A 15,516-nucleotide genomic window follows, 5' to 3' on the forward strand; every position below is an offset into this window, starting at 1 on the left:
TTCGGTTCGGTACGCATATGTATCGAACAATACAACATTTTTTATTTATTTTATCAACTTTTCTTCTGACGATGCTGTCTGTGTTGAGAGCTCAGTGGATCTGCGTTCGACTACTCCGCCTAGGCTGCACTGTCAAGCGCAGATCCACTGAGCGCAGCACAAACTAGCATGACAGAAGCTAAGCTCCTTGCAACATGGCGAATTGAACCTCCCCCACCCTCATTCAGATCTGGCCTTTGGAACTATTTTGGTCTTCATGTGAAGTATGACCCTGAAGGTAAGCGCGTCATGGACAAAAGTAAAACAGTATGTCGGATGTGCCACGCAATGCTCAATTACATTGGTGGGAACTACTGCATTAGCGCAGTTAGCTCGTTAACGTGTTGACGCCGTCCAGCCCCACGCACAGGGCGATCAGGGGTAGCTCGTTGACGGAGATTTGCCGTGTTGTTGCGTTAACGTCATTTCAGATTAACGCTGACAGCACTAGTGGGAACAAAATGAATATGACTGCACATTTACGCTGACATCATCCTAGTGCAAAGACAAGTGGAAGCAGACAAAAACAACAAGCACGCATGCTACAAACTTTACCAGAGTCATTTAGACGGCCGTTAGCGCATGATTCTCCTTATGGGGACCTGATATGTTTAATATGCTGCTGAGAATATAGCCCAGAAGAAGAGTAGTATAGCTTTTATTTCGGAAAGAGCCATTTCTCTGTAATAAACTCTCTTTTCCAAAGATGAGTGATTTCTCGATCAGATAGATTTATTATTTTATCCCTTTGTTGTTTCAGCAACATTAAATTTAAATTTGAGTTAAAATATATATTTATAATATTAATAAATGACAAATTAAAAAAGCATGAACATTTTTTTGTATCGAAAAAATATTGAACGGTGACACCAAAGTATCGAACCGAACCGTGAATTTTGTGTATCGTTGCACCCCTACAAATTATGTAATAAATTCTAATATTTGCACATTAAAACTGCACTAAAGAAAATCCAGATTATCTGGATTTTGATTTTTCCTTTCAAAGTGTTTTTAATTGTTTATCGCTATTCCAATATCTGCAGTATGTGTGATGCCAATTAAACAAATGTGCCTGTATAAGTGATTTTGCCTTTTTTTAAAATAGATTTTCTTTTTTTTCCTATTTTTAAATTTTTTGTATTTTTGCCTGGAAAATGGGAAATCGGTGAAGTGAATTACTGACAGGTGTGTGCAAACATACATGGAAATACAGCATATAAGGGAAAGCAGTTTGTACAATTTTAATTGGCTTGAAAGTAGATGTGGTACTGACCAAATATTGACCTTTAATCTTAAACACAACCTGAACACTCTTGGTAATTTCTTTAAGTAGTCTCCAGGAATAGTTTTACAGATTTCTTAAAGGGCATTTAAATCTCTGTTTTCGATGTTGGCTGCCTTTCATTCCACTCTCTGTTAAGATGATCCCAGACTACTTCAACACTGTTGATGTCCAGGCTCTGGGGAGGCCAGCTCGTGACTCCACTGTGTGTTTTTCTATCCAGGTATGCTTTTACTGCATTGGTAGTGTGTTGGGGATCATTGAAATGAAGCGTTGCCTCAAATGCTTTCTACGTGGTATTGCATGGTAGGTAAATCTGATGGTACTTTTCTGTTTTCATGACTCCATCAATTTTTAAAGCTCTCTAACACCACTGCCTTAAATGCGTCCCCAAACCATGACAGAGCCTCCATCGTATTTTACAGATGGCTGTACACACTTATTGGTTTACCTCTCTCCTGACCACCTCTGTACATACTGATGATGATTTGAACCAAAAATTTCAAATGTGGATTCGTGAGAGTTTTCGTTGATTTTCAATCCAGTTCTGGTGCAGTTTGGCCTCAGCCTTTTCTTCCTGTTTCACTTCCTTAAGAATTGCTTTTTGACAGCCACCCTTCAACTGATGCACTTTCTCATGAGACCTCAGTGAACAGCTGATATACCAACTTAAGGGCCAGACGTATCTCTCTGGTCCCGTGTCAGGTCTTTGTCGGATTGTTTTCTATTTCATAAGGACATGACTTTCAGGTACTGTTCATCTACTGTTTTTAAGACTGCCAATCCTTATTTTGTTCTCTACATGTCCAACTTCCTTTTTATTTGTAATGCACACTGCACATCATGCTGGGATTTAACAAGTTTTCAGCTAATACTTTTTGGGAATCACTTTGCTGGTGCAAAAATACTACAACACCTGTGAAATGCGTGCGTTATCTTTTGTAGGTTTTGTAGATTCAACTAAAGAAATGTGAGCAGATCATCTGCTAAGCAGCCTGTCATCTGTAGACACAGCGTTGGTTCATTCCTTGAGTTAATTACCTGGTATATTCTTGAATCATTAATGATTATCAAAGAAATTAACAAACAAACATTCATCTGAAAATGGCCACGACTGAGAATGAGTGAAAAAGCAGCCAATATTCAAAGAAACACTTTGACAAACAGACCTTCAGAAAGCTCAGAGAACTGCTGCGTAAGACCACTTTTGAAAACATTACAAAAAGATCAGGCTCCTTTAAGCAAAATGCAAAAAAACGAGAGGTGGCTCAAGATAAGCGCACAGTGTAGATTAACAAGTATTCATCAGTGATAATGGCTCAGTGTTGACATATTTCTACTGCTGGGGGATAGAAGTGTAGTGATATGCAATATACTGGCTGTCAGGATAGAGGAGGCTATTTTGGGTTGGCCACTCAGAGAAGGCAATAGGAGTCATTAAATTTGACTTGAGTTTTCTTGCAGTCATTTAAAGACAGAGACTGATCACACCAACTGGGTGTTCTGCAGAGATTAAAAAAGGTATGTTTAATATATGTGTATGAGTGATGGTAGTGTAGGTTAAGGGTTTCTTTTTCTATTATGATGTTATTACTGACAGGTGCCTTATTAGATTATGACACACACAAAGCTATCATGAAAAAATGTATAAGAAATATAGTATTTTCACAAGTTCAATATTTATAAGAATACTGGCCACATTTATATCTAATCTTGGGTCACATCAATGTGTTTAAACGAATTTAAGTAATTTCGATGTTAATGTGTCTTTTATTCATTTGTAGCAGCTATATACATTTTCTACAAAAATCCATCTTTGTAGATCTATCATTTTAAAAATTAAATTAAACTGATTAAAAGATTTATATTTTTATTCTGATCTGGGTTTTATCAAACGGGACTAAAAAAGGAATATCATTCAAAGTATCTGTGACCCTCAAGCATGCAGTGTTGGCAATTTAAAACTTTTAACTTTCATAACATTTATATTTTAAAAAAAAAAAGCAGTCCAAGGTCTGGATTACTTTGACTTGTCTCGGTAAAAAGATGTGACAGCATGCGAAGAAGTATAAAAAACAGGCTAGTGAAAATAGTTTACAAAATTGAACCATAGCCTAGAAGCTTGTTAAAACGTTATAATACTGTGATCATGCATTCATACGCTGCTAATAATGCTTCTCTTACAACCTTTTTACCAAAAGTAGATTTTCTCACTTCAGTATTAATTATTTTACAGACAAAAGTCAACCATGGCTGAAGCGTAAGTGACATTTTTTTCCACAGGCATTTAAAAATATTTTTAACATGTAGAAACAAACTCTTGTTATTTCTTATCCTTTTCCACACCATCATACCCACCACAGATCTGTGAGTTCTTCTAAGTTCTTAACATCTCCAAAGAAGTTAAACAGTTGTTTAACATTATTATTTGAAAAAATGTATTTTTGTCTACTTTTTATTTGTAGAGAAAATCAAAGATTTCTGCAGCCCGCAGACTTGCCCTTAAGGTATTTTCTTCTTTGTTTTTACTAAAACAGATGAAATATGCATAGCAAAACTAGAAAGCTGTTCATTCAGGAGTCCATATTAGTTATTTATTATCAGTTATTTGAGTCATTACGTGCATTTTCTACAACTTAGACCAAGCTGCTGAAAACAGCAACTGTGATGTTGGAGGATGAAAAGGAGCAAAAGAAGCTGAAGAGAGAGACGACTTTGAGGGAGAGAGTCCCTCCACTTCAGCTGTCTGGTTTGTCTCTGCAGGACCTTCAGGTATGTGCAGGTCACTGCAGAAGCATCACTGAAATAACACAGTGGAAATGCCCCACACATAAGTAACTCTCTAATGTGTACAGATGCCATGCATATACACCATTTTCATGTGTGCTGTTTTCTCCATCTTATTTTTGGTAATTTATGACACTGGAATGAGCAGGAATCTTTTTTGCTCATGCTCTTCTGTTTAACAATTTGATATTGTTCTGTTTATGTAGGCTCTGTGCAAAGAACTGCACCAAAAGATTGATGTGGTAGACGAAGAACGGTATGATAGTGAAGTGAAAGTTGCCAAAAACAACAAGGAGGTTTTTCATTCTTTATGACCTTCAGAAATGGCTTTCTTAACATTACATGTTTTACTTGTCCTTTTTTGTCATTATATCTCAAATGTTATCATTATTTAGAAACAGGTTCTGCACAACAGCATAGTTCATTCTTATCATTTTAATGTGTTTCCTGCAGATTGAAAATCTTTCTCAAAAAGTCTTTGACTTAAAAGGAAAGATGAAGCGGCCTGCTCTCAAGAGGGTGAAGATCTCAGCTGACGCCATGTTGGGTGCTCTGCTGGGATCCAAGGTCAAAGAGTCTGTGGACTTTAAGGCAAACCTGAAGACAGTGAAGAAAGAGGAGGAGAAGGTAAGTGCCACAGTCAGTGTGTTAAGATCACTTCAGGTAACTTGACCCCTTGGCTTAAAGTGTTTAATCTGAAATAATGGTTACATTCGAGTTACAACAAGTTGATAGTATTGCTCAAATGATTTCAGGGTTATTTTAGGGAAACATTTCACTAAGAATTATTTTCTTCCTGTGAACAGAAAGAGGAGGTGACTGATTGGCGTAAGAATGTGGAGGCCATGTCTGGTATGGAGGGCAGGAAGAAGCTGTTTGATGCCGGACAATAGATTCACGTTTTGGACAGCACTTAAAATAAAATCTTAATGTCACGGTGCACAATGAGTAACTACAAAGTGTATGTTTTAGTGTCAGTGTGTTAAAAGACTTGCAAAAATATTAATTGGAGTGAAAAAGTATGTTTTACAAATACACAAATTGCACTTTGTTGAAGTTTTATCTGGTTTGTATGTTCACCACAGTCAGAAAACAGCAGATTTTGCTTTTATTCTTTATCTTAAAATCTCTGTAAAATACTATCATCATCATAATAACAACAACAATAATTATAATAACAATAAACTTCTGATGCAGAAACCTGCCACTGTACTTTTTCTTTTACATCTTTTACGTACTTTTTTTTAAAGCCACAGAAGTTGTTATAGCACATACCGTTGCCACACATCAGCACCTGCAGAGTTGGGGGGAAAAGAGTCTGTTAACTGAGTGAGAAATTGGAGTAAAGCTCTTTTCATTCCGATTTTTAACTATTTCATTCAAATATTACAAAAAAAAAATGATTTGCAAGATGAAAAAACACACAGGGTTGCAATTTTCCCTAACTCGACAGAAATTTAATGTAGCAAATGCAGTACGATTGTAGATTAGGTGGTGCACGATGGCAAAGATACATAAAACATATTAAATAAAAACTCAAAGAGACAGTGGGAGGATTATTATTATAAACCTCAATAAAAAATCTAACAAAAAGGTCGTTTTAATTCTCACTTTCTACAACTAATGCACTGAGAACCTAAAATGAGGACAGGGAAATTTTGTGATTATGGAAAGTAAATAAACATTTTAAGTGTGGTGAAGATCGCAGCAATTCATGCGACCAGCACACTGTCTGCTAGCCTGATATGCACATCATTAGAAAGTGGAAGTAAATGTAAATGTAGAGGTTTTTATTCCGGTCGGCCAGGCAAAGAGAGTTTACGGAAAATATCCCACTGATCACATTATATGAAGTGCAGGATGAAGGATTTTGGAGCTTTTTCTGTGCTAAGGACCACTTTGAACTTTAGTGTACCACTCTCAACGTTACTGTACCACTAAATCAGTGAGATACTACTTCAAAACAAATATTAAGAGTCTAAATATAGCATTTAACTATCTCAGACTTGCACTTCAGCATTCTTATTTAATTGTTTGCTGTCTACCAATCCTTGTGTGAGGATGTGAGTTGCAGCCTTTTGAGTGAACATAACTCCCGGTTACAACACTGATGCAAACTGAACTCTACACTGGCTCAGTTTACCACCAGCCCTGACGAGCACCTGTCCTCATTTCTCTATTCCCCTAAATAAAGCAGGACAAACCTTTGGTGTTGTTCTAACTCCAAGCTGTTCCTGTAATGTGCTATCACAACTTGCAGATGATGTGCACTAAATATACTATTTCTGACTTTTTGCAATGAGATTTTAAAACCCTAATAAAGCAATTGTGATGTGTATCAGCTGTGCCCACTAGAAACTACGCTGTAGGAAAGTATTTTCGATAGTGGCACTATAGATGGACACGTTAGTTTGATAAATAAAGCTGCAGAGCAAATACATGACAACACTCTTAGTTGATTTCTCCCTGCTGTTTGACTTCTTAACAGCTGGATCTGATCTGACTCTGGTATAATGTGAATGTGACTGACCTGACATAAGTTTAATAACTTCTTTAAATACTTCCTGTCACATCCACTAACAGGTGGACACCCAAAATTCTGAGCCAAGAAATTAAGTTTAACTGTCTTCTATTCGAAAATTGTAGTGATGCATTGCACAACATTAAATTCTTCTCTTGGTGAACAAACAGTAGCAGCAGCACAGACAAGACTCTATTTTAGACACTCGTTCAGTAGTTAGTCGTTAGTACAACACTATAAAATGGATTGACTGCCTGTCAAATAGTCATTAGTGCTTGTCTGTCATACTCACTGACTCATGCATGCAGTTTTGAGGTGCATCTAAGCGAACTGTCTGGCATCATAGGGACAGATTCCTGATCAATATCCAGTGCAGTGGATACACAGTTATTGCTACTACTGTCACTAACATAGAGCACTGTCTTGTCCTTTCATAATGTTATCCACTAAGAGCAAATTAAACACTGTTGTCTTCCATGTATGTCTATCCACCTCTATATTACAACAGAGAAACTGAAAAATAAAAAGCTTTGAGTAAAATGCTCAAATTCATTGATCTGCTTTAACAGGACAATTAATGTGTGGGGTGGGTATATAAACATCATATCACCAATACTCAGCATACAGCCCAGCTGTGCTAAACATGCAGAGAATTTACTATATTTGCATCCGTCCCAGCATCACATTTGTAAATATTGTTTACAATATTTAAACATAATAACATAATATATGTGTATAGTATCCTATAATGTGAGAAAAGTCATGTAGCAAGAATCATATATAAGAATTATATTTAATATTTTAAATAAGAAATGCATCACTCTTGATGCATTTTTCCCCCATTCAGATTATATTGTGTTAGCAGGGGGAAAGTGATCAACTGAAGAGGAGAGAGAAGCTGCTCTGACAGAGTTCCTCCTCCAAATCCGTCTGGTAAAACTCTGTTGAACTGCAGAGCTCCTTCAGTGACAGACTGCTGCATCCTAGATGCATGAAGGAGCGTTTCCACAGGTCCTTCCTCCCTGAGCTGTCAGACTACAATCAAAACTGCTCCCAACAAACATAGATGTTTACATCAGCGCTGTAACAACTTCTGCTGTTATAACTTGCACATTACTTTTCTCAGTTTACATATACACTAACTTATTGGAAGTTAAATGCCTACTTTTTAATGCACAGGTACAATACACAATCTGTACTTTTCTGATTATTCTAAATATTGTTAACTGTTACGCCCCACTTAAAAACGAAGTGCTGACTGGGGTGAGGGGTAACACAAAGTGAAAGAGAAAACATGAACTACTGGAGAATAGATGTCATTGAACTTGATTTATTGCCCAAAACTACTACAGTAAAAATAAACACAGGGAAGCTCTTTTCTTCAGGGTCTCCAAGGCCAAAACAACAAACAAAACCCCCCTTTTAGCTAAAAATCAAACCAAGGGCCCGTTCTTCGTACGTCGCTTACTACATCCAAGATCAAATGACACATCCAAGACCAAATCATCGCGCTAACCGTGAGCTCGCTATTCCGGTTCTCCGAACACACCTGCTGTTGACGATTAGTATAGCTGGATGAAGTAATGTGAGATCACTGGGTGTCGTAAAAGGGGCTACGCATCGATAGTAGAAACATTGATCGGCAACCCTCTGATTGGTCGGCGAAAATGTCGAAGGAGCGCGCTCGGTATTTTTCGGCAGCAGAGCAAGAACTCTTGAGTGAGGGATTTCAGGAGTTTCAGAGTTTAATTAAAACGCAAGGGAACACTGCAAAGGCTGCAAAAGCAAGGAGAGAGGGCTGGCAGAAAGTTGCTGACAAATTAAACTCGTAAGTAATTTAATAATAACAATAATAATGGAGTGGATTTATATAGCGCTTTTCAAGGCACCCAAAGCGCATGACAATGCCACTATTCAGTCACTCTCACATTCATACACTGGTGGAGGCAGCTACGGTTGTAGCCACAGCTGCCCTGGGGCAGACTGACAGAAGCGAGGCTGCCATATCGCGCCATCGGCCCCTCTGGCCAACACCAGTAGGCGGTAGGGTAGATTTATCATATCACACTATATTATCCAATATTATATTACATTATATTATAATATGTTATATTATATCCCCTTTCACATTAGAGCCACAACAGGACCCACTAGAACATGGGAACAAGTAAAAGTGAAATATAAGAATATTCTACAGAATGGTAATATTTATCACTTATATTGCTTTTCGTCTCTTGGAAAGAGACCCTGTAATACTCTGTTTGTTTGTTCATAACAGCAACCAAGAAAAGGGCAGAGCAAAAAAAGACAGGTGGTGGTCCTGCACCCCCTCGTCAACAAGTTGGTTAAGTAAATAATATCCTCACGGGAAAATCGATATCTCTCAATTAGCACACTGTCGCGTTGAGTTAAAGGATCCTGTCTGTCCGGGCTTTGGAGCGTGATGTCACGGGGGTGGGCGTGGAAAGGATTTTGGCCCGATCCGCCATTTTGGGGGTCTAAGTAAGGAGCGAAAGCATAGCCATGGTTCGTACTTGCTCGCGTAAACGGACAGGACATGGCTGCGACAGGCTTCCCAAATCCACCTTCGCTTTTATAGCCGTGGTCTCTCATCTTGATTACACGAAGTAATTTCCAATTACTACTCTGAAATATGACTTACATCTGTAATAATCACATACATGTAATAGAATGTTAATAGTACATTTCCCTTTTTTAGGGAATGACCTGTATGTATCTGTGTGAAATCAATAAAAGGATCAAGTGCTGCATTATCTTCAGTTACATTGATGTTATTTATTTATGGTGAAACAGTGGTGGAATATCGCTGTTGCTTTCTTATAAATGAAGCGGACATACCTGCGTGGCCGCGATCTAATCCTGTTTACATAAAGTAAACCTGCTCCCGAGCAGGTTTACGCTTACGGCTCTGTTGCTATGACAGCAAGTCCCGGATGAACTTCGGGGAACCGAACGATCCAAGATCACGCGAAATCATCAACAATCAAATCCAGCTAACTTACTTAGCGAGGTACGAAGAACGGGCCCCAAGTACTCTCTAACCAAAACAAAATACAATGGCTGAGCTCCCTGTCTAACCAAAAACAGGAGAAAACAGTTGAAACAAAAATGGCAATAAGGGCACACCTTTGCTTACAATAAAAGAAAGAAAACCAAAGTTTCACAGAGTTTAAGTTCTCTCTCTCTCTCACTCACTCACACACACTCACACACACACACACACACACACACACACACACACACACACACACACACACACACACAAAGGCCCGCTGCCCAAAACACTATAGCTCACAGCTCTGGCAAAAATGGGGGAAGTGGCAGGGGTGTGGCAGTTTAGGATGGCAGACTATATGCCGTGGCTGACGAGCTGGAACACACCTCAGCTGTGGCTCATGAGGCAGACCTGCAACACAAGAAAAGGAGAAAAAAAACTCTTCTACAGAGGGAGAGCCACTAGAGGTCAGCGACCGTAACATTAACTATTTAAACATCTTTCAGTATCCTGCTCTGTTTGCACACTACAACCTGGGTTTTCCACTTATCTGTACTCTAATTTGTATAACTGTACAGTACTCTGCTTTGGTAACTATTGTCCAAGATGTAAAATATGTAAAAATTGTGTTTCTGTTCTGTGTCCTGTTCTGTTTGTATATGTGCTTTTTTTGCTGCTAATACAACCAAATTTCCCCTTGTGGGACAATTAAAGAATTATTCTATTCTATTTATATAGTCCATAGGTAAATAAATAAAAAAAATTTAAATGTCAAAAAGGAGAATAGACAGAAAAGGGTTTTTCGAAATGTTTTAAAGGTTACTGTAAAATTACTCTGTTATGAAGGCAAAATTAATAAATGCTACCTCCAAGTGGCAGCACGGCTCTAACAACTTAACCACATATAATAGAAGCATAAAGCCCCTTTTTGAAAACTTGGTCCTGGCTTCATAGGTTCCAGTATGACTTAATATACAGCAATATTCCCTATATTCACCTTCCTTGAATTCTGGTTTAAGTCTTCATTGTGGTCTTATTCCCGAGGGAAATAAAAGCAGCCAAAAATAGTGCTTTGAAAGAGGTGAGACTGAAACAAAACTGTAATACTGCAGGTTTACAGCCTGCAGTTAAACAATATGAAACAACAGATTCTGTGAAATTGGTATTAGCTAATGATTCAGAAAATTCTGCAAATGTATAATCCTGAGCAAATGCTTTCATGTGTGACATAAAATATCTTTGCCGTTCCAACTATTCTCTCCCAGACTTTGGAATAGCACCGTACAGTGTCTCTATTTATTTTGGCCTCTGTACTTTTAAAAATTGTGGTGTGCAAGATCAACAGAAAGCTGGGAGCTAATTGGAAACAATTTGGCTGTGAGATTGTGGCCTTTTCCTCAGTAACCCATGGGAATTTTAAATGTGACTCAAAGGTTGCATTATTCAGCTGGTTTAAATCAAGACAAAACACATCTGTAAATTATGGACATCTTATTAGTTTGGAGCCAAACAGCTATTATTCTGATATAATGACACTCAAAATAACAGACATTGTAGACTCTAAATTATAGTTGGAACAATAATAAATTGGTTACATGTCAAAAATGGGGTGTTGCTCAATCGTGAGGTTGAATGCCAGTAAAAGAGATATTATTTCCTAACCACAAATTAATCTGTTAAAGTAACAATTAAAATCATTTTTGCTGGATGTTTTTTTTATGTATGTATTTATTAAAGTGTGTGCGTGTGTGTGTGTGTGTGTGTGTGTGTGTGTGTGTTTGTTTTTCGTTTTAGGAGGACAATTTTCAAGACAAATCAAAGAGCTATGAGGACCCTCTGTTACAGGAGGACATTTTGCTGTCCTCATAAAATTGACCTTTTAAAATGGTTTCTGGGCATGTTTTAATACCCAAAAAGTGTTTTTCTCAAAAGTCTTTGTAAACCAAAAACTTGACATATGTTGTATATTTGTGTGTCCGCCACTGCCCCCTGTCGGTTGGAGTTGTCCCTGCATGCCGCACACACAAGCGCGGGAAATTATACACGAGCGCGGGACATTATACACATGGCGCGAAATTGGAAGCTGCGCATGCGCATTTTAACATTACCCATTTAGACCATTGATATTTACATCAATGATTTAGACTGACTGATTGGGCGCTTCTTATTCATCCATCAATTTTGGCAGAGTTTTGACACGCTTTGGAGAAAAGGTAAGAAGGTAATTATAAAACTTTTAAAAGACGGGCGTTCTGACAGACACAGTGCTTCAGAGTAGGCACAGCCGTGGTGAGGCGGCAGGTGAGGGAACGACGAGGTACGGTGGAAAGCATACGGCGGAGAGCGCACCGCGGGGACCGGACCACAACGAGGTGAGGACGGCGGAGCGGGCCGGAGCACGCGGAACGGTTCACGGAGGTCACAGCAACACGCGGGGCGGGGATTCCCGGACTGTCCCAGGGTTATTTTTACCCTGGCCTAATCTCATCACTTGTTTCAAGGTAAGAAATTACACAAGTGTGTGATGTTTCACTGAGTTTGAAAGAAGGCCTTTTTCACGACAAGATCACTTGTTTAATGTAAAATGGCTGCTACTGCTATTAGATGATCTTTGCCCAAATACCAAGGAAACATTGGAAGGCAAATACAACTCTTGTAGATTTATGAAATTAAATTGAGACAGTATTGGTGTCACTCTGCACACATGTTTATAAAATATTGTAAAAAAAAACATTTGTTTTGCCCTTATAGTTGTGTTGATGAAGCACATGATTCCTGAGAGATCTAAAGCTTAGTTTGACAGACAGGTTTAGGCTAAGTCAGAGTTAGGCTTTAGTTAAATTAGGACATTTAAGTATCTTTAATATCTGCAAGTGCATGCTTTCTGTTAAAACAACTCAGACATCAGCCTTGTCTGTGTCTGTTATGTGAATGTAATGAAAGCATAGAACTCAATTGAAACAGTTTCAGTATCCATGCTATTAGTGAAATAAGAAAAATTGGGTGGAGCATGTCAGAAACTTGACTTAATCAACACAGGTGGAACACAGTCAAGTTAATCTGCACAAATACAGCCTCGCCCCCATCCATTTATCTGTTAATCAGAATCCCTCCAGCACTCATCACCAAACTAAAATAACCTTAAACTAATAATACGCTAACATGGGGGGGGGGGGGGGTGCTTCTCATTCAGCTTTACTAATGCCCTTGTAAACATAAAGGCTTGAAGTTTTGATGTTGTTTACATTTTTATCTTGATTTCCTTAGCAAATCATGTCACGGAGAACCACTCCCCTTCAGGATGCCATTAATCACATCCTTGCAAGAAGAGACAAGAATTCAATGTTAGAAATCAAATTTATTAATTCAGTTAAAGGTGAGTGACTTTGACACACTGCAGGCTAGACTGAGGGGTTACACATCACCAGTGGTGACCTGTACAAACATCAATATAAATTAAAATCTAAGGTATTTTAATAATAATTTAGTTATTAGCGAGCCTGGCTATTTATGTTTTCTGCACTTGGACATGTTTTCTTTATTATATATGTAGAATTGAAAAAAGCACAACATTGCATACTTGCAATTTACAGATATACATATTTAATGAATTGATTATTTGCAGTGCTGCCACGCCTGTGTCTCTAATATGGTTGTGTCTTCAGGTCGTGGCATCTTCACTTTAGCCAATTTCAAACAAGGAGACTTCGTGGTCGAGTATAGAGGGGAGCTTATTGATGCAACTGAAGCTGAACACAGACGTAACCTGTACCCCAGCGCATGTTCAGTCTTCATGTTTGAATTCATATGGAAGCAGAAGACTTTGTGGTAAATTCAAAATGACTGAATGTTTACATTTCTATTGCAAGGTCAGGATTTCTGAAGCAAACATCTCATATTGCTCTTTAACGAGTCCTTACCTCTAGTACCCGGCCCCGTCAGTCCCCAGAATCTATAGAAGGGGGAGTGACGGACCCGTGGAATAGCAGGATCTCATTCTTACTGAGGCTCCGTCATTTCCCGGTGACCCTGTGGTCCCCGGGAACTCGCAGTACTGGGGACTGACGGGACTCCCACATATGCTGAGGGCCCGTTAGTCCCCGTATTCAGCCTGTGTGTGCCTTCTCTAATACACACTCACGGGCGTAATGTACGGGGTTAGAGGGGTAATAATATAAGCCTACATTTTACAGCTAAGACAGTGTGCTCACGCTGCTGTGAAGATTTAAAATATAATATAGAGATAGAGAAAATAATAAGAGAAAATTCAAATGGCCAGGGCTGAATGAGCGGCCCTGTGTCTGTGCGCATTTGGCACATGTGGACACGGAGACTCGTGCACTGTTATACTGTGTCCAAAACTACTGTATAATATGTACAATGCCAAAATAGTACATGTCAAGTGTTCTCTGTCTGTGAGGTAGGTAGATGGATGGCTTGATGGATAGGTGAAAAACCTTTCAACACAAAAAATAAAGAACATTTCATTAATCATTCAGATAAATTAAATGCATTATACAGAAGACAAATGAAATAACAAAAATATACACTTCAGTAAAGCCTCTTTTGTCTAAACTATTTATCCTAGTTTTAGTTTCACATTCATTAGTTTTTGAATCAGAGGTGAGTAATTTCAAACAACGAAGATGAAATAAACTGGTCTACCTTGCATTTTTTACACTTTCTGTAACAATTACATTTTTAAAGTATACATTTTAGAGTTTACAAATATTTTAATAAAGACTTTAACCAAGGATTTTCTTTTACAAAGAATTATTTTCCTTAAATTAAACCAAACATATTTACACTAGTTTTAAGATTTAACCAAGGATTTGGGGTAATTGCTTTTAGTATTAATTAACATAAGTGTGGGAAACACTATCTACATAAACAGTTTATTCAAACTTAAACATTTATTTTAATATCAATATAATTTTTTAAACTTAAATGCAGTAACTATTTCCCAAAGCATAAATACATTTCCACAATTGAGCTTCCATAGTTCCCAAACATAAGCAGCAAATATGAGTCCAAGCTTACCGATAGCCCGTCTAACTCAAAGTCTTCCTCAAAGTGGATTGTGCTTGGTTTGCTGTCCTCTCAGCATGTCACGCTCGGGTCAAATGACTGCTGCATGCATTTTAAGGTCTACTAGGCACGCCCGCCCTTGATTGCTCTAATTCAACTCACCTGGCGGAGCAGTGCGCACCAGGCTGCGCTTAGCTGTAGATTGCACAAGGTCTAATCAGCGGCCACGCGCAAGCAGCAGCACAGAGCAGGTAGTGGGCAAGAGGAGGAAGAGAAGAGTAACAGCCACAGCCACACCTACACCTACTAGGTCAGCGCGACAGTACAACAAAACCACGTTTAAGCTCTAAGCACAAGTAGAAGCGCAAACACTTATCTCAGTCAGAAAGCAACGCGTCCTTGACTGATGGACCCTCTTTAACTTATCAACTATGCATTTAACAACTAAACTTGTATTGGATGTTGTGTTTGTGTTGGTGCTTAAAAATTATAGTATAGTTCATAGGCGTGTCACTATAAATGTTTGTTTAATGTATGTTTCCAAATTTGCAGTATTGATGGAGCACTTGAAGATGGGTCATTTGGGCGACTAGTAAACGATGAACACAGGACACCAAATTGCAGAATGAAGTTGATTGAAGCAGAAGGGAAGCCACATCTCTGCCTTTTTGCACTGAAGGAAATTGCGGCAGGAAGTGAAATTACTTATGACTATGGTGGGAAAGAATGGCCCTGGCGGAAAAAGGTGGGTCATTTAAAAAAAAATTTCCCCCTATGAATTGTTGTTTAAAACCTACATATCTAGATGTCACAATTAGGGCTGCAACTAACGATTATTTCAAT

General features: G+C 38.4%; 2 protein-coding genes and 1 long non-coding RNA gene across 3 annotated transcripts in view; 2 read left to right on the top strand and 1 right to left on the bottom strand.

Annotated features, from left to right (window-relative positions):
- Positions 1–3,973: 3,973 nt before the first annotated feature.
- On the top strand, positions 3,974–5,183 carry LOC146665137 (troponin I, fast skeletal muscle-like). Its single transcript, XM_085412620.1, has 4 exons — positions 3,974–4,093; positions 4,315–4,404; positions 4,562–4,735; positions 4,915–5,183. The coding sequence occupies exons 1-4, from the start codon at positions 3,989–3,991 to the stop codon at positions 4,999–5,001; spliced, it is 456 nt and encodes a 151-aa protein (XP_085268746.1). The 5' UTR covers positions 3,974–3,988; the 3' UTR covers positions 5,002–5,183.
- On the bottom strand, positions 4,583–8,961 carry LOC146665138 (uncharacterized). Its single transcript, XR_014912561.1, has 3 exons — positions 8,146–8,961; positions 5,347–5,402; positions 4,583–4,705 (listed from the first exon to the last, which is right to left on the bottom strand). It is a non-coding gene; the product is annotated as an uncharacterized LOC146665138 (long non-coding RNA).
- Positions 8,962–11,630: 2,669 nt separating this feature from the next.
- Positions 11,631–15,516, top strand: part of LOC146665139 (uncharacterized) — a 31,003-nt gene continuing 27,117 nt past the window's right edge. The window contains exons 1-4 of the mRNA XM_085412629.1: positions 11,631–12,146; positions 12,913–13,021; positions 13,311–13,473; positions 15,226–15,418. Coding sequence (XP_085268755.1) covers positions 12,919–13,021; positions 13,311–13,473; positions 15,226–15,418 — 459 coding nt within the window. The 5' untranslated portion in view covers positions 11,631–12,146; positions 12,913–12,918. The remainder of the gene's footprint in view (positions 12,147–12,912; positions 13,022–13,310; positions 13,474–15,225; positions 15,419–15,516) is intronic.

This window comes from Rhamphochromis longiceps, linkage group LG7, assembly GCF_057381845.1.
Source record: "Rhamphochromis longiceps isolate RC_006_pf linkage group LG7, R_longiceps_female_GT1.1, whole genome shotgun sequence".
NCBI lineage: Eukaryota > Metazoa > Chordata > Actinopteri > Cichliformes > Cichlidae > Rhamphochromis > Rhamphochromis longiceps.